At 41.7% G+C, this 26,527-nt stretch overlaps 2 protein-coding genes across 3 annotated transcripts; one reads left to right on the forward strand and one right to left on the reverse strand.

The window, feature by feature from the left end:
- Nucleotides 1–1,251: 1,251 nt before the first annotated feature.
- On the reverse strand, nucleotides 1,252–9,141 carry yipf4 (Yip1 domain family, member 4). The gene is made up of 6 exons (XM_080868652.1): nucleotides 8,923–9,141; nucleotides 7,257–7,410; nucleotides 6,515–6,686; nucleotides 3,011–3,088; nucleotides 2,810–2,923; nucleotides 1,252–1,594 (listed from the first exon to the last, which is right to left on the reverse strand). Exons 1-6 carry the CDS (start codon nucleotides 8,978–8,980, stop codon nucleotides 1,457–1,459), a joined length of 714 nt encoding a protein of 237 aa, XP_080724778.1. The 5' UTR covers nucleotides 8,981–9,141; the 3' UTR covers nucleotides 1,252–1,456.
- Nucleotides 9,142–10,274: 1,133 nt separating this feature from the next.
- On the forward strand, nucleotides 10,275–26,432 carry exo1 (exonuclease 1). 2 transcript variants are annotated; one of them, XM_080869030.1, is made up of 14 exons: nucleotides 10,275–10,422; nucleotides 11,344–11,534; nucleotides 11,724–11,843; nucleotides 15,172–15,295; nucleotides 16,754–16,891; nucleotides 17,052–17,264; nucleotides 17,748–17,935; nucleotides 18,057–18,159; nucleotides 18,240–18,453; nucleotides 19,083–19,269; nucleotides 20,939–21,404; nucleotides 21,564–21,653; nucleotides 24,499–24,695; nucleotides 25,599–26,432. In XM_080869030.1, exons 2-14 carry the CDS (start codon nucleotides 11,374–11,376, stop codon nucleotides 25,672–25,674), a joined length of 2,277 nt encoding a protein of 758 aa, XP_080725156.1. In that variant the 5' UTR covers nucleotides 10,275–10,422; nucleotides 11,344–11,373; the 3' UTR covers nucleotides 25,675–26,432. The 2 variants fall into 2 exon arrangements, 1 of the variants encoding a protein (XP_080725156.1); XR_013970083.1 differs by lacking the exon at nucleotides 25,599–26,432 and having other exon boundaries at nucleotides 18,240–18,434; nucleotides 24,499–24,637.
- The last annotated feature ends 95 nt before the right edge of the window (nucleotides 26,433–26,527 follow it).

Here is a 26,527-nt window from a genome sequence, read left to right on the forward strand (position 1 = left end):
TGGGTGGATGACTGGTTGTAGTAAAGCGCTATACAAAATACAAATACAGGCCATTTACCATTTTTAGTACATTTCTATCTCAATCCTTAATGACCCTAAACTGCTGCACTTACATTTTAAAGAATATTAAGAGTTATAATTACCTGAATGCTACTCTAGTACCACCTTGACATTTGTAATTTGAAGAGCTACGTAGTGGGCCACCAAGAGAGATTAATTCCTCAGTTCTTTGGTAACCTACTGATGATGAGCCTCAGCATTCTTCTAATGTCATGTCCCAAACCAATACAATACAGTCATTATCTGGCTGCCAGCCAGTCATATAAGCACATATTTACAGTTGTTTCTGCCACTTAAATTTGCTAAACTTACGGTACGTCATTTGTAAACCAGCACTGGCCTAGTTAAGCCTGGTTATAGTTAGGGTGAGTTAGAGCTGTTTTCTTGCGTTGGCCTTGGCTCTCCATGAACTATGCTTCCTTCTGATAACATGTTGGCAATAAACCTTTTTAAAAACTGACCTCAACAGCCTCCTTATATTCCTTTTTCCAGTTTTATGTTAGTCTCCTCACCACTTAGACCTTCATGGGGATGCAACATAATTGTTACTCTTGGCTTTCTCATTTTTTCTTCTTTTCTACAAACATTAGAAACCCAATTGTAAGTACAGTAGCACTGAATAAGAATACTGTCTTAGTGTGTTTGACCCTACATTTGCAAATGATTGTAAAATGTGTAGCCAAATCTAGTGCTGCAGTATAGATTACAGGACTGTTAAGTGTGACAAAGTTGGGTTTACTGTAAAGCAGTGATGAGTCATGAGACACCAGATGGTTTAGAGACAAATTACTCTACAAATTTACTGTATTATTGATCAAACGAGTATAGTCCTGTATAAAAAAAGACTCAGGGTTTAGAGAACAAGGCACCACATTTAGTAGACAATGGTTTATATCCTTCTGATTGACCCATTCCACCTGCTTCCACTGCTGAAATCTATAAATTAACATGTCTGTAAAAAGGGAAAAGCATAAATGAACATTTCTGGTAGAAAGCTACAGTGCACAACAATAAGGATCAGCACAAACATACATAAATATTTGGCACCATATTCCTCAGTGTGATTAAGCTTTTTAAAAATATGACATTAATATCCAGGCCTGGACTTATTTCTAGACTCAAGAACTACAGGTTTACGCAGGGCTCTGGAATCTGTATTGCACTGGTGATTGATAAGTCTGCATACCAAAGTTTAAGCAGCAAAAGCATACGCACTTTATTGACCAAAGACACAAGGGAAAAACTATATACATTAGTATATATTCCCAACTTCCCCAACATCTAGAATAACAGAGTTTTAAAAAAATCCTGGTTTTGTAGGTTTTTTGTTTTTTCCCCCCCACCCATGCTCCAGGGTAACTGTCCATGAAAAGGTCCACAGCTCCAGGTCATCCAATCACACTCCAGTATATAGTGACAGGAAGTAGATGTACAGTAGGAAAATGGGATATATGAGAAGGGGCTTCTTTGTTTTAAATTCATCTCCGACAAGCAGTGAAGCAGCACTGTATGCAGCCCAGAAAACTCCAAAAAGCTGAAAGATGAGAAGACATTCATTCAACATTAAGAGCAAACAGCCACAGGGTGAAAGAACTTCATTGCTTATCTAAAAGCTACAATTATTAACAATTTTCTATCATGCTGTGGGTTATGAAAGACTCATTAAAAGACAAGCTTGTCAAGAACATACTGGCTGGAGTGCACAATCACAGCAATGCTCTAATAATGCCATCCTGCTCTGACATGATAGAATTGACCCAGTTTGTGTCCCTGACTTTGCTTGCATACTGCATGAACCAAGCAGCGGATATTTTCCTTTAGAGTAAAGGAGTGAATTTGGAACCAGGGACTATGGAGGACTCAAACCATCAGAAATAACAAGGCTCTCTATTTTCTTTATTCATACATTTCTATCTGCTTCTCGTGAGGAGAAATGAGGAAACTGTCATAGGCGCATCAGTGTCTGTCACGTTTATGAAGCTCTGTCTCCATGTTCACACCAACATGTTTTTGGACTGTTTCGTCCACACTGAGACGGCGTTGTTGGTCAGGGAAAACGCTCTCCAAAGCTCAATCGGAGGCTCTCGAAAACTAACGCATTTTAGTCATGTGATGCAGTCATGTGACCAATTCAACTAAGATGGCGGACGGCATTACACAGCAGCCCTATTGAAGATTAATTCTGATTCTAATATCAGTTTGTACATGCTCCAGAAGACGCAATGTTTCCTCAGAGCAACTTTGTACTCGTGTTACTCGCAGCAACAACTCCACCTCATTGTCTATTTGAACAACTCGGTGCTTTTCCTCAGAAGGAATGGCAGAAGGAAATGACGCAGGTCGAATTGCCCTATGTTTCACGCATGCGCACTACAGGAAGGTAAGTGTTTTCAGTGTGGACGAACTCTCGGAAACGACTGAAAATGATAGTGTGGACGCAGAGTGTTTTCGAATTTATCAGTGTAGATGTAGCCTTTGACTACAGCCGTCCAGCCTCCGTTTCGGAGCGGGCCCTCTCACTTACTCTCTACAATGATCTGAACACCAGCTTACTAGACTAGACCAGCTCAGCACGTGTTTGAGCCGTCTCTGCTTCCTACAATCTTTACAAAATACCCATACATGCATAGCACTACCGATTTGCTGTCATAATCATGTTCTTTATTTACATCTTTCATTTTGCTGTAGCCTATGAGGCAGGTTGTAACAACATGAAAACATAAGACACTTGTTTATTAAAGTGACTCACTTTGACTAGTGTAGAAACCACCTCGAAGCCTCCAATCACTAAGAGCAGAGGGGCTATGACGATGAGAGGAAGAAGGGAATACCCAATCACTCCAAGGACCTGACCGTATGAAACCTGCTCAGGAGAACAAAAGCATTTCTTATCCTCTGTATGTACAAGTTAGAGTTAACTTCAAGTGCTGCAGGTGTCAGCTGGATTTACCTCCCCACCAAGAACACGAGCCAGCAGGAAGATGGTTAGTGATCCAAATATCCAGATGGTGATGATCCAAGACACAACCTGTGAATGCAAAGAACAGGTTGGTGTTGACACTGAATTATGCCACAGTGAGTATAAAAGAGTATCCAGCTAGTACATTATACATATGTCTGACGCAGATGCATATAATGTAGAGGATGCAAAGTACTGTCTAGTGAAGCTGCATTTGTTGGTCTACACAAAAGGACGTGGTTGGTTCAAAGGAAAGGTTGTATTTAATCCGATTAATTAGCACAATGTACTCAAGTTTCCACTGGACACATTTTCAATCTGTCGTTTCCAAATGTCACTTGGCACAAACAAAATGCCGTGTTTTTCATCAGATATCTGTCAAGAAGCCAGATGGGACTAAATAAGAACTATAACCAACAGCATATACAAACTAAAATCAACTCATCCTCAATGCAAACTTTTATCTTTGTAATAAAATAAATCAACTGCACTAAGTTACAAGATCTTCTCTCACTCAAGCAACTCTGTACTCTGCTGGTGGAAAGAGGTACAAACAATGAACCTGAGTTGGTGTGTACCTGACATATTTCACCTTACCAAACAAAACCAGGTAATAGGCCTAACCGAATTCAGCAAACAGAGAAACAAAGCAGCCGATCATCACAGTCCTCTTCCACTGGGGAAATTCCCTCAACAATGAAACGTAACACAGGTCTGCAACCAAAAAACTGCATACGAGTGTTTCTTATAGATTTGTACTCGCTGAAACCGGGAAAAATATTTTTAAAATTCCTTCTCGTCGCGTTTTCTTGCAAAACTCATGTTTTTAGTTTAACTCAGCGTAGAATTTTTAAACTGAAATCTGAGTTAAAAACCATATCCCATAATGATTTCTTACATTAATGTAATATTTCTAAGAGCGAGACTCCAGAGAAATACAAACAGAAAATGGGAGGAAAGGGAAGCGTGTTGGGAGCATCAAAGAGAAGCTTTCACAGACAAGAGTAAACGTGTAGTGTTACATCTATCATGAACGAATCGTTTTTTGTTTCTTCGTTCAATCATAAGAAAAATGATGCATAGTTAATTGTAACAAAATATTGACTTGTTTCATCGCTGTTGTGCTTTTTTAAGACGTGTCCAAATTCATGGGCTGCATCCTCCTGAGGACCCGGCCTTCGCAGTCTACGTGGGCCGGGTCCTCAGGAGTCGGGTAGGCCGGAAGTAAACGGCCGAGAAATGGGACGGTCTCACCTTCAGATTAGCGTCACCGCTGTCTCTGTGGAGTTTAATAAACTCGCCGTCTGCTCCTTGCTATCTAAAATATAACAGGACACTGGCGTAAACTCTCGACTATCTCACACTTCTGTTTAATCAGTTTTCTGTTTGATGTTTAGTCAGCTGTGTGAAAACCAAGGAGGAACCCACCCGAGGTATTAATAAAGTTTTATTTTATCTAATCTAATAATTTTAATCTCAGCCAAACTGACTGACTCACGAACAAATAAAACACTGAAAAAAGCCCAACAATAACATTTTTAGGTTGTCTAAGTGACTTATATATCACGTTTAACCTGAGTCCGCGGTGATCTGTGCCGTTCTCGGCTGCATCAGTTACCCTCGAGCTCCCGGCTAGCTATCGAGCTGGTGGGTAGCAGACGCCTCCGAAAACATCGAAGCACTTTTGCAAATATGCGATATCTTGATAAACCGAGCAGATATTTGATGTTTACACAGCTACTTTCTCGCCTGACAATATGTTAAAAGTTTATTTTGTGACCCAGAAAGAATAATAAAACTTAGTAGCAGCCGCCATTGCTGAAAACTGGAGTTTGGCTGGGCCACGCTATGAATTCTGGGATATGGTGGGCCACGAAGGACACACCCGTCCCATCCTTCAAATGCGGTGAAAAGGAGGACGCGTTTGTCGGCTGCATTTGGAGGAGTCTACACATTTGGACAGCCTTCGGCGCGTCGCTGTGACGTAATCGGTCTACAAATGCGGCCTCAGGAGGATCAGCCCATGAATTTGGACACGACCTTAATGTAAATTCTTTGTGTTTTGCAAAAAAACTGTTCATGATGGAGGGAGATCATGTTTGGATTCAGCACCCTACAAACATCAAATTTACCTAAAATATCCCACGCAGCTGAAAAAATATATAAATATTTTTTGCAGACCTGTGCAATCCGTCTTCATTTTCACAAACTCACTGCTTCCACTGCTCACCATAGGACTGGAGCTACTTTTGTTGTTCAGGAAGTAATCCTAGCTATTACAAGTCTGGGCGGTAGAAACGTTATATGGTAGAAACGATATGAATTTGGCCAACGGCAGAGATTTTGACTATACAGCTCTACCGCATGTTGATGATGTCATCAAGCTGCACCTGTTTTGATTGAAAGCATCGCAGTGGCTGCAAGCATGGAGCTTACACGTGGGGACTGCATTTATATAGCGCTTTACAATTCCACTATTCATTCACTGTCACATTCACACACTGGTGGAGGCAAACCACAGTTGTAGCTACAGCTGCCCTGGGGCAGCCCCTCTGGCCATCACCAGTAGGGTAAAGTGTCTTGCCCAAGGACACAATGACCAAGACAGACAGAGCTGGGGATCGAACCGGGAACCTTCCGGTTACAAGATGAGCTTCCCAACCCCCTGAACCACGGTCGACCGGTGCTCATAAAGAAGACCGGTGCAACGCATTTGGACCTGGTTTGGGTTTAAGCGGTCAGATGTTGAGCAGAAAAATAGCAAATTATGCCGGGGACATTGATAGCAAAGAGATGGAATACCAAGTCTGCATACCAAAGGTTTAAAAGGAAAGCCAAAAACTGTGCCCTCCACAAACACCAGTCAGTCAAGTGGCTCTAACACCAGCAGACCGATCTTTTCCAAGCCTGTTCCAAAGGCACATTTTCCACTTTATTTTAAACAACTTAGAATTTTGTGTATTGGTATTTGGAAAAAGATCTTAAAAGTTATTTGAAAAGTTTTGCAATTTAAACATTTAAAAAAAAAGTTTTGCACAATAAATATGCTTAAATGGCATTCTATACTGTTCAGTTCAGACATATATACAGAAGAAAAGAATATGTTGTGATATATATCGTTACAGCAATGTGGATTTTGGGCCATATCGCCGAGCCCTAATTACAAGTAAAGGTTTTGAGTTACTGGAGGCTACTGGCTCCAGCAGAGACTGGAACCCACAGCCAATCCACACAGATCTCAAAGTGCTGTGCAGCCCAGTGCACTGGAGCTGTTTGATACGGCCAATGCTATTTTGGGCTTTAGTTCTTTTCTGGATTCAGTATGAAGCTACATGAAAGAAAAGCAGTAACATAATGAGCACTACTTCAACTCCTGTTTAACCCACAAACATTGGTTTCAAATGCCATCCAGGCAGGACAGATGATGATGGTCTTGCTGTAGTTTGAACATGTTTGAATGAAGCGACACAGCTGTGTTTCTTGTGTCCTCCTCACCCTGAACTGTCCATAGATGGAGATCATGGAGAAGAGCAGCACCACAGCCAGAGGGCCCCAGAAGTCTGGGTTGTCTCGAACCACCTGCCGGTTGTAACCCAGTGATGGCATTGGCATCAGCACACATCGAATCTTGTAATAGATGTCCTTTATATCAATGTCCAGCTCCTCCCTGTTCAAAAAGAAGCACAACAAGATGACATGATCATCACTGGTGTTAAAGTCAAGTCTAACCCAGTCAGTTTCAATGGTGAAGATCACAAAAACAGGATCTACAGATGTGCATGTGTTTTGAGCAACTGAACTGTTCAGAAGCAGTGGAACAATACAACTGTCCAGCCCTTCACCTTAAAGGGGATCTATTGTTTTATTCCTCTGATATACATCTTGTTCCAATAGTGCATGCTTGTATTGTGTACTCTGATGTCTGTGTTATTCCATAGAGCAGGAACATCTCTGTCACACTGCTCTGGGTTCGGGTAGAGAATAAGTTCCCCGTAAGTAATCCTACAGTTTCAACATCTCAGTACAATTATAAAAAAGCAGAAACATTTCACTACAAGTACTTCCAGTTATCTAAAAGAAGTCTACACAGTGCAGACTTGGATGACATTTTTTTGGGGGGAAAGATAACCCACTATATAAGTTTATTGTAAAGATTAGCCAAGTTGATGTGAGTCATAATACAACACACTTAAAGCACTATGGCTGTTCCTGCAAAATAAAACCACCATGCACTTACAGAAGAGGTTTGCTCTCTTCATTGTCCTCTTCCTCCACCTCCAGCAGCCAGCCGTAGCCTCGTTGTCTCAGGAAGGTGGTGGCATACGGGTCCTTCCCACTGTCACTGCCTATATTCAGTTTAACATCTGGAGTGCTGATGGTGCCGCTGAGTTCTGAGGATGACATATTTGTTTACATCGTGTAATGTGTGCTTTTAGACTGGCATGAATCCAGAAATACACACCGCAAGATGTATGACAAAACAGCTTTAAGTCCACTATAACCAGTTCTCACTCTCAATGCAGCCTTACCAAGCTGATCAATAATCGTCCCAATTAAAATTAGGATGTCAAAGTAAACATTAGTGGCAGCGCCACTCTAAACATAAAGAGTGAGACCGATGCAGGCAAAGGTTAAATCTTTTTTCTTTTTTTTTTTATAAGGAAGATATTCCAGCGCACTCGCCTGGCATGGTTAACAAGCTCCTGTCCAATCAGTGCAGTTACACACACAGGGGATGGGACTAGGAATCGAGAACCGGTTCCCAGGAGTTCAGTTCCTTGGAAATGTTAGTCTGTTTATCTATTGATCTTGCTTACTTGATTGGAATTTGCATGTCAGAGGAGGAAAATACCAGCACAGTGTACAGCATGGATATGGACTTTTATTTTACTTTTATTGCACAAAAGGGTGAGAGCGTGATGGTAAAATGGAAGATGCATCCAGGACAGAAACAGCTGCTTTATGCTAATCAGACAGCAAGCTAACTCTAAGTCAAGAACCTGAGTGAACTCTGACCCCAAGCAGCCAGACCCTGAACTTCAACAGGCAACAAACAGCCTCCATTGTTACCTTCTGTAACGTTTCTGTACAGCAGAATCACTGTGGGGCTTTGAAGCGTCTTTGTACTGGTTTTCATTTTGGTTTGCCGTTTTCAGCTTTGTGTTCATACCTAAATACTGTAGCCTCAGGTTTATATTGTTCAACGGCAATTATGAGACAATGTGCTCCACCCATTTTATAGAGTTACATAAAATAACATTATTTTCTCCTTTGAGTAATAAAGTAACGTACTGCGTTACTTTTTATCCAAAAAGGTATTGCGGCCTAAATCACTGATCGAAAATCACGTATGTGTGTTCAACCCGGATGACATATAGTGACTATGAAAGCCATAACATGTGACCCATTCACAGTAACCACTGTGGACGGATGAATTTGGATGAGAGTGAAATGTTTCATCCCAGATAAAAGTGACCACTTACAGCAAGCAGTGACTTTTCCCTTGACGTGGAAACAAAACCCTCCGCATCATAACAGCAGCAACCAGACCCTCACCCAGGAGAGACTCAGTCACTTACTCCATCACAATTTAAGTAGTAACATTTAATTTCTGGTTTAGCCAGTAAACTTGGTACTCGGCAGCTACGTTCTCCACCAGCCACGTATCAGTGCTGAAGTTATTTAGCAAAGCTAAATGACAGACTGTCTACCTGTGAAATACTGTGTACCAATTACTCAGAAATGCAGAGTCAGCCCACAGCAAAGTGCTATTTCTTAGTGTGGATGGATCTACGCCTGGGTATCTAATCTAACTCGAGACAAAAAAATAAACGACGTGAGCAGGTACGAGGCTAGCTCTTTTCAGGCCTGCTAGCTGCGTAGCTCTGCTAGCGATAGCCTACCTTCAGCCTCGGTCGAAGACACGAACGTGAAATCTCCGTTGGTGGGAGAGAACTGCATGTTTCAGTTTCTATTACTGCCACACGCCTTGGCTCCACAGAAATTGCATTTAGTGACACGTTAATAAAGCTGTCATTGGTCACAACTCTTCAGTGAAGTTCAACTACCGCATCTTGTTTTCTTTCCGACGTTGTGCGCTTGGACGTAAGCAGGAAGTGCAGATGATGCTAGAAAAGAGTACACGTCTTGTGATGCATTCATGTCTAATCATGATGGTCGGAAACTATCAGAAAATCTTTGTTAAGTTCAGTGTGCGGAATATATGCAGGGGTGGAGGGAAGGGGATCCACAAAAATAATTCAGGAACCACACGTGGTCTTTTATACTCTAAAGCCTGGTGGAGTATTTATGTCAATTTAACAAATTATAGATTAATTATAATTTCAGCTAAACGTCAGAACTTGACAACAGCCTTTAATAAAATGTTGCTTTTTTGTTTTTGAGTATTTTGTTGATGAAGTTAATGTACGCCATATTCTCAGTCTAACGTTTTCCTCTGCAGACACATGTGATGGGTACAAACTGTTAAATATCCCCCTTAATACCCCTTAAATCCTGTTCGTACTGTACTGTGTCGTTAAGTGCTTAATGATATTAGGGCTACGAAAATCCATCAGAACAAAATGTTGTTAATTTGAAAAAAATGAACAGTGCCCCAAGTACTGCAAAGCCTGAGTGTATTTTGTGCAAAGTAGAGTTCAGTGTGTTTTGAGGGTATTTAAAGCCAGGTCATAGATCATAGGCTCTCATCTACATCCAGCCGAGTGTGATCTGCTCACACTTGCCTGCAGTGCACATTTTTACGTGATTCTTTTTCAGCTTGGTATGGGAGATATTTTGCTACCAGATATATTATTATTATTATTATTATTATCTTTATTTAACCAGGAGATTTCATTCTTAAGATAGCAAATGAATTTACACATACATTTTGGTTTAAGAAAGAAAGCAAAATTCACAGATGCATTTGAACATGTCTTCTTCGCTTTTGCCAATGACTGTTTTCTACAGTTGGACTTTTGGATCCAGCCTCTAGTGGCCCTTTGGAGGAACTGCAGTATTACAGGAGGTTAGCACTCTGTACCGGCGTACTTCGTTTCGCAAAGAGGCGGGTAAACAGTGTAACGGGACAGAAACATGGAGCCAATGGCATGTCGTCGAATCTCTGGTGGTGTTCCCACAGCCGCGACTAATGTGGAAGATTTGAGTTGCACCCACATCAACGAGATACGGGTCGTTACAGCAGCCCTATGGACACGACGTAGCGTCACGCCGGTGATGTTTTGAAGCACACTCCCTTTTCTATTACGTTCCCTGCCTCTTAGTGACTCTAGCCAATAGCAACATCTCCTACTGAAATACTTCTTTTGGCGCTAAAACCAAACTCCCTCTAGTTTTCTGTCGTCGAGGGCTCTGTTGGTGTCGCTAATTTCGAGAAAAAGGTAAGTTTAACTTTTAACCTTTAGTCGAATTACGTTAAACTGCTTTTGCGTGTTCTCGTCTGAGGAGAAATGTACACTGACATCAGTTGTAGAGCCAAGAAACTGACCAGCTACCTTTTAAACGACATACGATAACAAGGCGTTTCCAGTGTGATTTTCATCTGTTGAGCGCATTCAAAGCAGAAACGTCTGCGCTGACTTATCGTTGTTATTGTTACGGAGCGGGAATCGAGCAGCTCACGTGCAAATTATCAGACAAACATGAATAATTCACACGTGCTCATGAATGAACTGATAGGTAAATATAGGAATGTGTTAACGCCGCTGAACGCTGTTTACCACTGCATACGTTTATATTTACACGATACAAGTGTGACAACTTTATAGCTAAAGCTAGTTTAAAAAAATAAAACAACGTGTGGCATTTAGATCTAAATCCGGTTTACTGTGCATGTGGCTTTAACATTAGCAAAAGGAAAGTAAATCTGAAGCCTTCAAACAATTCTTAAGTGAAATAGAAGGTAGCAAAATATTAGTCACTGTAGGTTTGGAGGATATTTTTGGTTGCATTGATATATCTGCTGAGTATGGGTAGAATGCAGTGGGCCTGTTGACTGACACTGACAGATGGCTGATTTTGTTTTATTTTTTAATCTGTAGTGTCCCGTCAGTCTTACACTGTCAAAATGTCATGGAAAAATGGAGCGCTGTAAAGAAAGCAAACAGAATTATCAACAAGCAAATCCGTATCGGCCCAGGATTTTGGAATTGATGCATCAGAAGAAACCTCCATTTGTGACATAGTGCTGTTAAACCTGTATTTAGTCCACAAAGTCCATTTTAGTTGAAGGTGTCCACGCTAGATGCACCCTCTCTGAAGGTGTTCTTTATCCCTTACTGATGATGATTTCTCATGTTCAGAATCGGCGTGACACCGATCACTGGCTCAAAATGGGAATCTCTGGACTGCTGCAGTTCATCAAAGATGCAGCAGAGCCCGTCAATGTGAAAAAATACAAAGGCCAGACGGTAGCTGTGGACACCTACTGTTGGCTGCATAAAGGAGCTTTCTCGTGTGCTGAGAAACTTGCTAAAGGAGAACCGACTGACCAGTAAGCAGTTGTGTTATTTTCAATCAATTAAAACGACCCTGTTGTTGTAGGGTCTTTATCTGTTGTTATGATTTGGCACAATGCAAATAAAACCAAAGTGAACTAAAGGTGTTCTGAATGAGGCTGTTTTCTGATTAGGAATGGCCTAAAGTCTAGAACTGACAGTGGTGTTGAATTTGCCCCATCCAGGTATGTGTGGTACTGCATGAAATTTGTGGACATGCTCTTGACCTTCAGTGTTAAGCCCATACTGGTGTTTGATGGACGCAATCTGCCTTCAAAACAGGAGGTGGAAAAGGCTCGCAGAGAGTGAGTATTTACTTTTGTTTGCTTCTCGCTGTAAACATATACATTTGAACAAGTTTAACCTAAAGTGAGAACAATCACAGCTCTTGGGATCCTGATAGTTTCTGAGGAATTTGCGATGCATCCAGATAGAAAGAAACCAATACAGTACACTTCTGAGTGACTTATGTATGTATATATATATATGTATATATTGTACTATTCTTAGTTAGTGTATTGTCTGTCTTGTCTTAATGTTGGTTTAAAATGGAGCACTGTAACAAAAAATAATTTCCCCCAGGGATCAATAAAGTATTCTGATTCTGATTCATTACAAAGGCTGGGCTTTTAAAGAAGAAAGAACACATAGGAGCAGTCTTACTGAGAGCAACACAAAATGATGTTTTCATGTTTAAGACACTCGAAAGAGCGTCAGTTTTGTGACTGCATGAGATATTTTTGCGTCTGATCTTAAGTCATATGTAGGAGTTTCTCTTACGGAAGGATGTGTTCAAAATTTATCATGCAAACCTGATTTTTGGGTTGTAGTTAGGGCTGCCACAAACGATTATTTTGATAGTCGACTAGTCACCGATTATTTATGCGATTAGTCGACTAATCAGATCATCATCCACTGGACGTAAAACTACAGCTTATTGCACCAGCAGCATCTGGTCTTATGTAACTATCATTAGCTTACAGCTTTAAGCTTTTAAGGTGCTAACTAAAAATAAAGACAAGATGATAGTTTATTCAATTTTAATGAAATTTGCAGATTGTTTCGGTGAAGTTTAATAAACTCCTTGCTATCTAAAATATAACAGGACACCGGAGTATATTCTCCAGCATCTCACACTTCTGATAATCAGCTGTCTGCTTGACGTTTATTCAGCTGTGTAAAAACTATAACTTTAATCTCAGACAAACCGATTTACTCAGGAACAAATAAAATACTAAAAAAAAAAAAGCCAAACAATAACATTTTAATTTATCTAAGTGACTCATATATATTTAACCTGAGTAGCGAAAGACGGGGGTGGGTTTGAAAACAATTTGCCGGGAGTCCGGTGTTCTCACCGCGCTAGTTAGCCTTACCCCCGGCTAGCTATCGAGCTAGTGGGTAACAGACGTCTCCGAAAACGTCGGAGCGCTTTTGAAAATATGTGGTGTCCTGATAAACTGAGCCGATATTTGAGGTTTACACAGCTACATTCTCGGCTGAAAATATGTTAAACGTTTATTTTGTGACCCAGAAAGAATAATAAGAGTAATATTAAAACTAACTAGCTGCCGCCATTGTTGGAAACTGAGCTGGGCCGCGCTATGAATTCTGGGACACAGCTGCTTCTTCTTCTTCTTCTTCTTCGGGGTTTAACGGCAGCTGGCATCCTTGTACATGCAGTGCTGCCATCTTCTGTTTCAGTCCGTTATTACACTCTTAAATCCTGCTACTTATTCCTGCGTCTTTCAGGATCTTACAAAGCTTCAAACGACGCGTCGACTATTAAATCAGTCGTCGACGATTTTGATAGTCGACAAATCGTGGCAGCCCTAGTTGTAGTGTGGTATTTATAGCAAATTGCACTAAAAAAGCATGCCTGATGCGTTTGTGATAATTGCTTCTAGGAATGATTATTTAGAAAGGAGTACTGCGTGACTGACAGTTTGAGTGAGTGGCTCAAAGCTGTGGGCACAACACCGTGGTTCTTTCCTAAAACTCGGCCTTTAGTCGTCATGTTGGCTAACTTTTTGCCACGGTTGCACTGGTGCGCCTGGTTTTTTTTTTTTTTTTTTTTTTTTTTTTGTGGTTTATTTTTTCTTTGGGTTTATACAAAATTTTCAACTGCGTTGCTTAACACCGCAGTTTTACTTGTGCTGGAAGTGCTTCACTGAGTTGAAATGTAAACTTAAACATCTCAAGATATATGAAATAAAAATTAAATCTAAATTGGAAGGACCTCAAAGTGTCCCACAGTTTTCAAACATCTCAGTACCTGAGCAGCTCGATATCTATGGACTCTCCTCCATTGCAGTCACGTGCCCCTCAGATGGCCAACTCCTGTAATTTTGCCCCCTTTTTTCTTCTTCTTCTTTCTTTTTTCCCAGTGTGTCAGCAATGACACCATAAACATGGCGCACGCGACATCATTACTGTACGTGGGTTTACGTTCAAGCCATTTTTCTTGTGAAGAATTATTTCAGACTTGAAGTTGGTGAACAGAACATCTTCTTTGGAAACATCGTAGGTAATGTTAACCGTAATCATCATGTCGGCCTCCTGACGGCCTGTTTGCTGCTGAAAGGCCGTGGGGAGCGGGGACACTGGGCAGTGCATTTATTGCAGCATATGTGTTTTCTGGATACACTGTGCTTTTTCAGCGTTTCAATTGGAAACTTATTAGCACCAGTCACAAATGCAGTATTGTCAGCCATGGTCTCTCCACACTCACCACAGGAAATGCAGTGCATCATGTTGTCAGCTTTACTGTATCTTAGCCGGGGAAAGTGGACAAGCCGCTCTCTTCCAAATGTATACACTACCCCCTTTTACTCTCAGTGGGCGCAGTCCATCATATGTGGCTCATTATCTGATGCAGTCTCTGGACCAGTGTTGGACATAAGCTGAGAGGTCGATGGCTCCGTGTCATGAATTTCAGACGGATCAGGCCTTAATGAAAAGGTTATCGAGTGTTCTTTTCATCTTTTCTCCTTCCCCACAGCTACATCCGCCTCTGGGTCTAGGCTGCTCACCTCTGTCTATCCGCCTGCACTTTCAAACGTACTCCACCCTTGACTGTTTGTGATTGGTTTCGATCAGGGGTCCCCAATCCCAGTCCACGAGGGCCGGTGTCCCTGCAGGTTTTAGATGTGTCCTTGATCCATCACAGCTGATTTAAATGGCTAAATTACCTCCTCAACATGTCCTGAAGTTCTCCAGACGCCTGGTAATGAACTAATCATGTGATTCAGGTGTGTTGACCCAGGGTGAGATCTAAAACCTGCAGGGACACCGGCCCTCGTGGACTGGGATTGGGGACCCCTGGTTTAGATCATGATATGGGAATAATGTGTTTGTTGACCACACGGAGACTTTCAGAGTTTCTGTGAAGGTTCCCGAGCAATGAGCACACATCCCCATCACAAACAAATACTTTAACTTCATGAAGCAAAAGATGTCCAAAACCACATCCTTGACGAGGGAGCTGAGCTGTACCTGTGACTGTCCTAATTTTTTCTTTCCTGCTAACAGTGACACCACAGCATCGTATCGTATGGTTTCAAATCATGACTGTCACTTCCTTCCACCTCACGTTGTATGCCCTCAGTTTGATTTCACTTCTGTACTTTTCAGACGCAGAGAAACCAACCTACAAAAAGGGAGACAGCTGCTACGTGAGGGCAAACTGTCCGAGGCCAGAGAGTGTTTTAACCGCTGTGTTAACATCACCCCGGCTATGGCTCATAACCTGATTAAGGTGGGGTTCTTCTTCTTATTCGATCGACCTATGAGCGCTCACACGCGACGTATGAAGTGCTTCTGGTAATCACTGTCACCTATCGTGTTAACTTGTTCTGTGACAGCGGGGGTGTTTGATGCATGCTTTTAATCTTAAACCCACATTCACACAAATGCATTTTCACTTGACGCCGTCTTTGTCTGGATTAGCATTTGAGCCCATGCTCTCTGCATTTTAAGCTTCTTTCCTCTTTCTTTCTTGTGCCTCTTATCTATTTCTGGTGTTTCTACTTACTAGGGCTGTGCGATATGACCAAGATTTTAAATCTTGATATAAGATATTTATCGTCCTGACAACAATATCATTATAACAAATATATATCGCAACAAATTCACATTTTCTGTGAAATTCTGTGAATCTCGGGGAACTTGGCTTGTGTGAAGTGTTTTCAGCTGGGCGTCGTGTAGCTCTTTTTGCTTCTCATCTGTAAACTCTCGCCGTCCTCCGTCACGTGATACTTGCGTAGGTGGTAGAAGAGGTTGTTGTGCTTGAGTCTGCGGTGGGGACCAGTTTGTGCCTTAATCTGCATAGTGCAGTTTTCTGGTCCGTGTCAGACTTCTCATAACCAAACCACGTCCATGAGGTAGCCCCTCGTTTAGGAATAAGGTCCTCGATGTGTTTTGACTGGTCCTTCTATTTGTTATCACTTCAGTTTATTTTGAAAAACCTCAACAGGATCTTCAGCTTTATTGTGAAAGGTTTATGTGGGGGGGAAAAAAACAAGCAGACGGCGAAGCCCCAGGCTGGGGTTACTGTCGTTGTTGCTAACGACAAAGCTAAAATCTTGTCTGTCCGCAGTGCGGTTATTTTAACTATAAGAGAACGACAGAACTTTAAGAAATGAATATAACCATGAAAACATGAAAACACCATGAAACAAACGATAGATGTTTTCATGTCATCATCCGATATATCGTTATATCAAACAACCCTACTACTTATTTTTTACCTGATATAGTTACATTGTTACTTTGCGTTATTTTGATATCATATTTGCTCTATCCTGCTGTATCCTACAATTCTTATTGTATGTTGTTGTATGCCTTTATTCCTGTGTTTCTCTTGCTGCACTGAGCATGTGCATGACAAAAGAATTTCCCTCGGGATAAATAAAGTTCTTATCTTATGTACTGCACGTGCTTCTGTAAATGGGAAATGAATGGTTTGTTGCTTAATTAGCAATAAAATCTATACTTTCTGTGGAGAAAGTTAGGTATCACAAAGTGACCGAGTCAATCACAAAGTGACCGAGTCATCCTCTCACAAAAAGTCTCCATCTTTGCTTGTTTATGCATAAACACTCCAAAAAAACCTTAGTGGTCTAAAACTGTTTGCATGTGCAGAAAATACTAAAATGCGTTTACAAAAATTGTCATGTAAAGGTGAAAGGCTTGTTTTGGTGTGTTCTTGGACCAGGCTGCAAGGGCGAGAGGCGTGGACTGTGTTGTGGCTCCGTATGAAGCTGATGCTCAGCTGGCTTACCTCAGTAAATCTGGTTTGGCCCAGGCGGTCATCACAGAGGACTCTGACTTGCTGGCATTTGGGTGCAAAAAGGTATCTAAACTCAGGAGGTGCATTTCCAGCTGCATGCATGCAACACCATATGTCAGTGAAGAATGAATTTATTTTAAACCTAGTGTAATCTCTAATTAGCAGGAGCAAACAGCACTGTGTTAAAGATGAATCTGTCTCTTTTTTTTCTTTTCATTCACAGGTTATTCTAAAGATGGACAAGCAGGGCAATGGCCTGGAGATAGACCAAAGCAACCTCGGCCGCTGCCGATCCTTGGGGAATGTTTTCACTGAGGAAAAGTTCCGCTACATGTGCATCCTCTCTGGCTGTGACTATCTTGCCTCTCTGCATGGCATCGGTCTGGGCAAAGCCTGCAAGCTGCTGCAGCTTGCCAAAGACCCTGATATACTGAGGGTAGGACAGGCCAAAACCACGAAGTCATCAATTTAGATATTTTATTGATCATGGTGTCTGCTTGGTCATTTGCAGTATATACAATAATCCTACTTATAAGAAAATCACGTGTTAAATGTCGGCTGTCTTTTCTTGTCCCTCACAGCTAAGTAGCTGTGGCACATGGCTGCCGGAGAGCAGAGCTTTCTTCCTGTTAGAAGGACGTCTTTGCTTCCTGCTAAGTGCTTGCCTCTTTAAGGAGGTTGTGTGATTGCCGGGGTTTCATTTTTCGTCTTTAGCTTATACTATAAAGTGCCTCGAGGCAATTGTTCTGACTCTTGCGAGTTAGAAATAAAATATATAAACAAAATTGAATTGAAAATGAAATGAACCCTGTCCACCCCACCCCTAAGATGCCGTAGTTGTTATTCTATACACGCTCTTAATTAGTGACAATGACAGTTATTTTGATCACGTCTGATCGACTGCTCATCTTCCTGTCAGGTAATCAGAAAGATGGGCCAGTACCTGAAGATGAGTCTCGTCGTTCCCGAGCAGTACATCGAGGGATTTGTCAGAGCCAATAACACCTTTCTCTATCAGCTGGTTTTTGATCCCGTCAGGAGGAAGGTCGTGCCCCTCAACCCATACCCAGAGCACATTGACCCAGCCACGCTGAGCTATGCTGGACTGTATCCTCGTGTCCTGTAGCACATCTGCTCCTATCTCCACTCGTGTTTGATTTAGCGAGGTGACTTGAGTAAGTTGCCTGCCTTGGCCTGCCCAGTATTTTGTCCTTGATGTTAAATTCAGTCATTTAGGGGATGATAAGGGCTTGCAAATGGCCTTGGGAAACCTTGACATCAACAGCATGGAGAGGATCGATGACTTCAGCCCAGACAAACCTATTCCACAGGTACTGGATCATGGTCAGTCAAAGGTGTTAAAATAAAGTGTTATTTTTAATATAGAACAACTTTCCAAACCTCATTTCAGCAATGCAAAAGCCGCAGTCACAGCTGGAACTACTCACCGGCCTCCACAGGGCCGAGTATATGGAGCAGAGGCTTTACGCCAGCCACCGCGGCACCTGCCCGGCCCCCAACCTCTCCAGACAGGCCTCCCTCCACCAGGGGGAAGAAGAGAGTCATCAACCTGGATGGCCTGAGGATACCCTGCAGAGAGCTGCAGGTGAAGAGGCCCGGAGAGGGTGAGATCGTCCTGCTGTGCTTATGTTGTGTAGTGGAATGTAACGAAGTACAAATCTGTTCTGTATCTACGTTTCATGCCTCTGTTTATTTACCGTGTTTCAGTATGTGAAGCATAGCTGAAACAATTAGCACGAAGATATTTTCATGTAGAAATACTAAACATTACACTATTGAGCTACATTAAACCGTGCAGCTTTGCTGATATCCATGTTAATGTTGTACATTTATTTTGCAGGTAATTCATTTGTTTGGACAGTTTTGTTGACACGAAGCCTGAAGTTGGTTTAGTTTGGCAGATTTCAACATCCACTAGGAAACTAGTACACAGACCTAGATAAAATATTATCCGCCCTTTCTAGATAGAGGTAGAATTAACAATGGCTTTCAGAGAGGTGGGAAGCTAGATGTACGGCTTAACAAGAAAAATGCAAATCAGGAAAATTAGCAGCCGGTGCATGTTGAACTCAGGGTAGTTGTGACTTCTTGAAATTTAGATTCAGAGAAGGACAAAAACATACAAAAGAGGAAATTAAACAATGGGTCATCATTTAATGGTTGCAGCTTCACAAGATTTTATTTGTTTTTTTGTTTTTTTAAATTTTATTTTGTTATCTGTACTCTCTTGTAGACTCAAGTATATCGGACCAGGATGTGCTGCAGGAGTACTCTTCATCCAGCCCAAAGCGCTCCAGGTCAGACCAGCCAGCAGACAAGCCCACAGTCACAAGCCTGCCCCGGTCACGCAACATATTTGCCACTGTCCTGCAGAGGAGGAACCAGGAAGCTGAGGAGGATGGTCAGGTCACACGCAGCAGGTAACACTAGCCCGATTCTGACACTAACTGAAAGGACTCTATGCACAGACTGAACAATGTTTATTTGCAGTGTTGTCCAACATTTTTAGTAGAGGTGGGAATCACCATACATCCCACGATACGATATTATCACAATACTTAACTCACGATACGATATTATTGCAATTTTTAAAAATATTTTGCGATATTCAGATTCTGTACATAAAGGTAAACTTCATCAATATTAATTTTATCTAATATCAAAGTCTCGCACTCAGTCTTTCTCTCATTTCAGTTTTATTGTTGACAAACTGAACGGTTTGTATTACAGTCTAGTCCAACTTAACTGAAACCATCTGGTACAATTACAGCTATTCTGAACTATGCAATATGAAAACTATGCAGCCCCTTCAGCAACTGAAGAATTTGAAAGTAAATTAAAACAAAATATAATTTTGCATTAAATAAAAGTTTTAAACTTAATTAAAATAAAACATGTCTTAAATTAAAATCAGTAAACTGTCGTGTTTATTGCTGCCATAAAAAACAGTTAAACACATTTGGACAGCGTCAGGATTCTTGCTCAGAAAAAGGATCAACGTGCTCTGAAGTCAGAGCAAAACCTTTTTTGTAACAAAATATCGATTTCTGCTGTCCCTGCATCGATACATTATTAGCAAACAAAATATCACGATACTACACAGTATCGATTTTTCCCCCCACCCCTAATTCTTAGTACACGTAGTTTTCCAGCTGCTTCCTGCTGCCCAGCACACACCACACAGCTCTTTGGTCAGGTCATGGAGGCATTAAGACACTGATGCTTGGTTCTGGCAGGGGCCTCCTGAAGTCCAGCTAGAAATGCTATATATACACACACACACGTGTGTATTGATTGCAATGTATATTCTGTTGTATTAAGAGTTGGTCTTGACTCTTTGACACAACACCAGGGCAGCACTGCTGATAACACTTGTGCCTCTGCAGATCTTCATCCTAACAGGTTATGAAGTCATAACCAAATGTGATAATGCTATGTCAGCAGTGTGTTTCTTTTCAGTTACAAAATAGGATATTATTAGACTTTTGCACAAGTGAGATGTAGGCTGTGAGTTTAATCACACAGGCCAGTAGAGGGACTCGGCTGACATGGATTTTAGTTGTAGATAAATGAAGGTAGAAGCACAACATTGGACCCTTATTGAACACAGATGTGTGGAAAATAATTCCTCTCTTTGTCAGTGACAGAATCGGTAAGGTAGAGACTTGGTTCATATCAGGGTAGGCTGAAAGTTCTGTGAGATACTAAAATTCATCAGAACATGTTATTATTCAAGACAGCAAAAAGGAAGTAGGATAATAATATGATGCTGCAGCTCTTGCTTCTGATTAATGCCTCAAATTAGTGGAAAGAAAATCTATTCTGAAGCTCAGAAATAAACTATGAACTGAATAAAATATGTGCTTGACACATTCAGTGTGATGAAGGTGATACTTAATAATGTTTGAGTCATTTTGGTCCTTTTGAAATTTGAGACAAATGAAATTGGCACCCTGTCCTAAAGCTTTTAAATATTGCTTTAAACCAAGCACTGTAACTCAACCAAAAAATGCTCCAATAATATTTGTTCACCATCCCCCTCACTTTTAATGTGCAGTTATTTAAACCTGACCGTCTTCCCACGTGTAGATTCTTCAGCAGTTCCACAGCCACTCAGAAGTCCTCACCCAGCATTCAGAACTGTGACGCTGAGAGTTCAGATGGCCCGTCTCTGGAAACCACCAAGCCATCTCCATCACCCAGTACCACCAGTTCAGCCAGTCGTGGCCTCAGCCTATTTCGCTGGTCAGACGGCCCGTCAACTGAACAATCTAGCACGCCATTGTCCACCTCAAGCTTGTCTGCGCTGCAGCAGTTCCAGTATAAAAAGGAAAGCTGTTCATCTCCACCAAAGGTCACCAGACCCTCTGGAGATTCGGTTCTACCAGAGCCCTTCTCCCAGGACAGAAAATCAGAGAAGGATGAGCTCTCAGACTCCCCTCCCTCCCAGGACAGCGCTTATTTCTCCCAGTCACAGCCCTACCTCACTTCCTACCATAAAGAGGAAGCCCCCACCTACAGCTTCTCCTCCTCCTACCAGGAGGATGCTGCTTCGGTAAGTTGGTGTAAATCTCCCCGTTTTACAAATGCTGTTTGTCCCTTGTGGTTGGGTCAGCGTCATCACAGTTTCATTTCTGTTGAGTAGTTGCATAGAAAGGTTTTTTCTGGTTTCACAACTTTGTTTTTCTGTGTCTGACTTTGTCTGCTTCCTTAGGAAAGTAATTCAAGCAAAGATTCAGAGATAGAGCACAGTCCCACACACTCAGCAGAAGCAGAGGTGAAACCTGGCATGCCGAGAACTAAGGTGAGTTTGAACCAGAATCCAGCGTTGTGCAGGCTTTGTGTTTAATCACAGCTGAATGCACTCTTAGTTTGTTCAACACCGTCCAACACAGGGTTTTTCTTATGTGTCGATTGGCACGTTTGTTATAAACTGGGCGATAAAATGTTTAAATTGTTGTTTGTTGGTGACAACAAAGTGTTGATTGAAGTCGGTGAATGTTTTCACAGATGGCACAAAAGGCCAATAACAATGAGAGTCAGCCATACACACCAGTACATTAGGAGTGTGTGAGATACAAGAGAAGATGAAACAAATGTCTTACGAAATAAGACAGCCCAAAGCTAACTGCTGAGAAGACTGTTAAACACACACGTCTGAAGGATTTGTGGAGAGGTTTTGGCTATTTAAAGTCAAACACAGAGTACTACACTAAACTGCCTCATGTTTCCACAAAGGAAGTTACCACCACAAATCTGTATAATCTGAAACTGTGCCATTCTTGCACAGTTGACGGTTCATCTGCACAATGCAATGTGCGTGCTTTGCATTGTCCCATACAGCTTGTCCCGTAGCAATAAGACACAGTTATACCAAAGATGCAACAGCCCAAAGGTCACAGACAAATCCATTTTTTCTGACAATCTTGTGAATGCAACAACTCGACAAGAACCTAATGTCGGACTTTCATACCAAAGGTGCATCTGCGAAAAATCTCGATCGAGTTTGAATCCCACTGACCGTGACCTCAGGTCAAAATCAGAGGTTTTCTGAAAACGTGACTGCATTGAGACCGGGGTGACGTAGGATTTTGAAATTCGTACCATACTTACATCTACTAGGAGGGTGAGGGGCAGCACGGTTTCATTTTTTGTTCATCTGTTTGTGGGATTCCCCGAGAATTCAAATGAATCCATGCAACTAGAGCAGGGCAATATGACCAAAAATATTTATCACCATATACATTTGAAAATTTGCGATAACGATATAACTGAGGATATAATTGGCACGAGACAAAATAGTTTACAACTCCTCAACTTTATTAGTGCAAAAAACATCAATGTATTTCACTGAAACAAGCAGCTGTTTTTTATGTGCATTAAAGTTATATAAGCATTTAAAGTGCAAATGCAAATTCCTCGCTGACAGTTTAACCAAAAGGCATTTCCAGTGGAAACTGGCCGACACATCCTCAGCATAACCATGTATAATATCCACAACACTTAAAGAGGTCATACACACACAATACGGTAACATTATGTTGAAGCACAGTACGTATCACTCCGCGAGGCTCCGCCTACGATGCCATAATGCTCCGACAATCCATCAAGCGGTGCGGCTTCGTAGCTCAGCAAAGTCGTACTGAAACATCTGACAGATTTTTGAGCGCCGTGCACATAAAATCGTTTTGAGGTCAGTAAACACAACCAGAGTTCATACATAAGGCGCACGGGATTATAAGGGGCTCTGTCGACTTTCAGAAAAATCAAAGGATTGATTTTAAGTGCGCTGTATTTTCCAAACAACACGGTAATAACGACGGCCCGCTAGCATGCGCTACCAAAAAAAGTGCTTTGTTGTGTGTCTGAGGGACGAAAGCTAAACCAGTTCCACACCAGTGAAGCTGCAGCATTTTACAAACCAGTTCAGGTTCATGGTTTCACTCAACGATCCGCTTTCGCTCTTCTCATTCTCCGCCATGCTTTTTCTGCCATGTGCGTATGAAAACAAAGGCGGTATTACCATAAAAGGTGTGATATGGCCCAGCCCTACATGCAACAACAAAAAAGTGATAAGGTATCGATTTTTCTTCTAGGTTTTATTTTGTATTAATACCTACATTATTTATTTGGACCGAGGAATTGGTCTTCCATTTGGTTTGCATTCTTCTGTAACACCTGGAGCTTTTGACTGGTCAGTTACAGAAGGGGAAATAAGTTGCATATCATTGAGTGACATAAGCGCTTGATTACAACCCAGCAGGAAGTCTGGCTCACACACATTGCATGATCTCAGCTTGTGGCATGTATATACAGCACAACTGTCCACAGAAACAATCTCACCATTAGTGGCCCTCAGTGTGGAAGGTCTTTCCTCACAGGCTGAAGATGATCATGAGAATGGTGATGGGCCAATCAAAACCTAGACTACAATGTTGTTAAGGAGCTTGTTAACCTGAAGGGAGCTGGGACCACAACACAGTTGTTGGCACACAGTGAATATCTAAACGATTCAGAGAAGGCTTGAAGGAAACTGCTGCAGTCAGATGAAACCATAATAGAGATTGACAGACCACGTGACTTTCAACAGTGGTTGATACAGTGGTGTACAGTAAATGTTTCTGGACTGCCTGCCGGTCTGACAGCTGCATCCATGCCCACACGCACAGTTTATAGATTTTATTCTACTCTTTACTATTTCTAAATCGTATTGATCCAAGACATTACCACGGTCTTTGCTCTTACATAATGAAAGAATGACTGTAAAAATGCTCAAAACTCTAACTGGGATTTCAGTGTGCATGAAAACCTGAACTGTGCAGAATAATCCTCTCCGCTCTGAGCTCGACATTGACTGATTCATTATGTCAGTCACCAGGTGTTGTCACCTGAAATGGCTCTGAACTATGTTGCAGTCCAATGACTGGTTTGCTCCAACGCTATTCTTGTTGTCATCAGTCTTTCATATTGTCTGTGAAAACATGGACAGCATGAATCTCACAGATGGGGAAACAAAGGCAGTGTTGCCATGACATGTGTAACTGCAGTTTCCTTACATATTAGGACGCCATGTTTTAAACCAAAAAGAAGCCCCTACCTCTTCACCTTTGTTTTCTGTGTCTCTTCATGCACATGGTCTCTCTTTCCAGGTTTCAGGTCTGCCAAAACCAAAGACCAGCAGCCAGAGTCAAACGGCAAGAGTGCAAACACTGGGTCCAGCGAGGGTCAGCGGACTGAGGAAAAGGTCTTTGAATCTGGGCAAGAAATTCCCCTCAGTGAATAATGAAAACAACCCTGGTGTCCAGGCCACCATCAGCAGCCTCTGGAGGAACTTCAGCTTTAAAAAGTAATTAGGAGAAATACTTCAGTGTCGAAGTCACAACAATCATAGTCCATCACCACGGCCATCAATGGTTCTGAGTTTAAGCATGTAAAACACAAGCTGGTAGTACTGACCTTCCAGAAAATCCACGTTAGCTTTAAAGATTCAATATATACAATTGTTATTTTATCTTTTGTACTGAGCGGTGCTTATTAACTCAAAGCCTGAAATCAGCACAGGAGCCATGATGTGAGATACACTTTAATTAGACCCACACGTGGGACAGCAGAAAGTGGACAGTGACAAGTTACAGCAGCAAAAATGAGGAAACGCAATGGAATAAGAGCAACATGCCATAAATAGAATAAAACAAATAAATCAAATAAAAAAATGTAAGTCAGGTAAAAGTGTGAACTGGAGTTGAACCACTGCTGCAGTGAGCCAGAAACAGCCAACAAGTGTGGTTAGTGTTACAAATGAAATCCAAACAGACGCTTTTTGTCTTTGTAGACCTTTTCTGGCCTTACTGACTACTCAAAGAAAACTGTAGGCTCCTTTTAACCAAACACTGCTTTCAGTACACTTCGAGCATGTTATCTACCTCCATTGTTACCAGGTTTATCTTGTTCTGTCAAATCAAAAGTTAATTAACGAACAGTTTGTCAGAAATGATTCAGTCGCTTCAAAGCCATCCAAGGTTTTTAAGGTGTCGAGCAGCACCAGTAACTATTCCAGCTTTTCCTCCTGTTGTTACTCAGAGAATATTTCTGAGGTCACATTGTTCACATTGTTAAAAGATGCTGTCAAAAGGAAACTGGGAGCATTTGTAGCTCATAGCTTCTCAGCAACATAGACATGGTATGCCTGTGATGAGTACAGTATTATTTAATTGAAGAGCTGTAAACTCTTCTACTCTTGTGTTTTCAGAGAAGCCCAGAAGATGACTGGCTGTCAGAAAAAAGAGCCCATGTCTCCAGTTAAAGACAATGTGCTGGCCAGCTGAACGTCAGCACACGACTGCATGTTTCACTCGGTGCTGAATGCTCGGCGGAGCGAGGCTTTTAAACATACCGTGTATGTACCTGTATTTACTGTAGAGTTTTAAATAAAGAAAGCGACTCCCTCTGTGTAGTCTGGAGTTTTCTGACATGCCTCCCCTTCTTTACTCTTACCTGCCTTCAGCACTACAAGCACGTCACATATTAAGGTGACATGCTTTTAAAAATTGTGGCAAGCGTAGTTTTGTATGTGCTGAAATGCACAACACGCAAGCTGAGGAATGTGGCATTAAAACTGCTGGCTGCTCAGGTACACTCACACTGCTAACCTGTGCAGTGTAACATTAGCTGTGAATGGTCAAACTTTGTCTTAAGTGTGTCTTTTTGTATAGAGGAACCCTTGAACCATGTCTCTAGCTCAGGGGTGTCCAACTCCAGGCTTCGAGGGCCGCTGTCCTGCAGGTTTTAGACGTGTCCAGCTGATTTAAACGGCTAAATGACCTCCTCAACATGTCCTGAAGTTCTGCAGAGGCCTGCTAATGAACTATTCAGGTGTGCTGACCCAGGGTGAGATCTAAAACCTGCAGGGCACGGCCCTCGAGGCCTGGAGTTGTACGCCCCTGCCTAAGCCCATTGTTGGTGATTTTGCTGGTGGTTTTCATTTGTCTGTATGTGAGAGCAGTTTATGTATGATTTACTTTTTTTTCCCTTCCAGTACAATAAAAACATATATGCCACTTTGCATCAACTCTCGGGACTGAAAAATTAACTTGGCACTCCACTCAAAATGACTTCATTGTGTTTGTCCATCTTTTCACATTTGAGTTTAAATCCGTATATATGTAAGATGTAATCATG

Source organism: Rhamphochromis sp. 'chilingali' (genome assembly GCF_963969265.1).
Source record: "Rhamphochromis sp. 'chilingali' genome assembly, chromosome: 20".
In the NCBI taxonomy this organism is placed as follows: Eukaryota; Metazoa; Chordata; class Actinopteri; order Cichliformes; family Cichlidae; genus Rhamphochromis; species Rhamphochromis sp. 'chilingali'.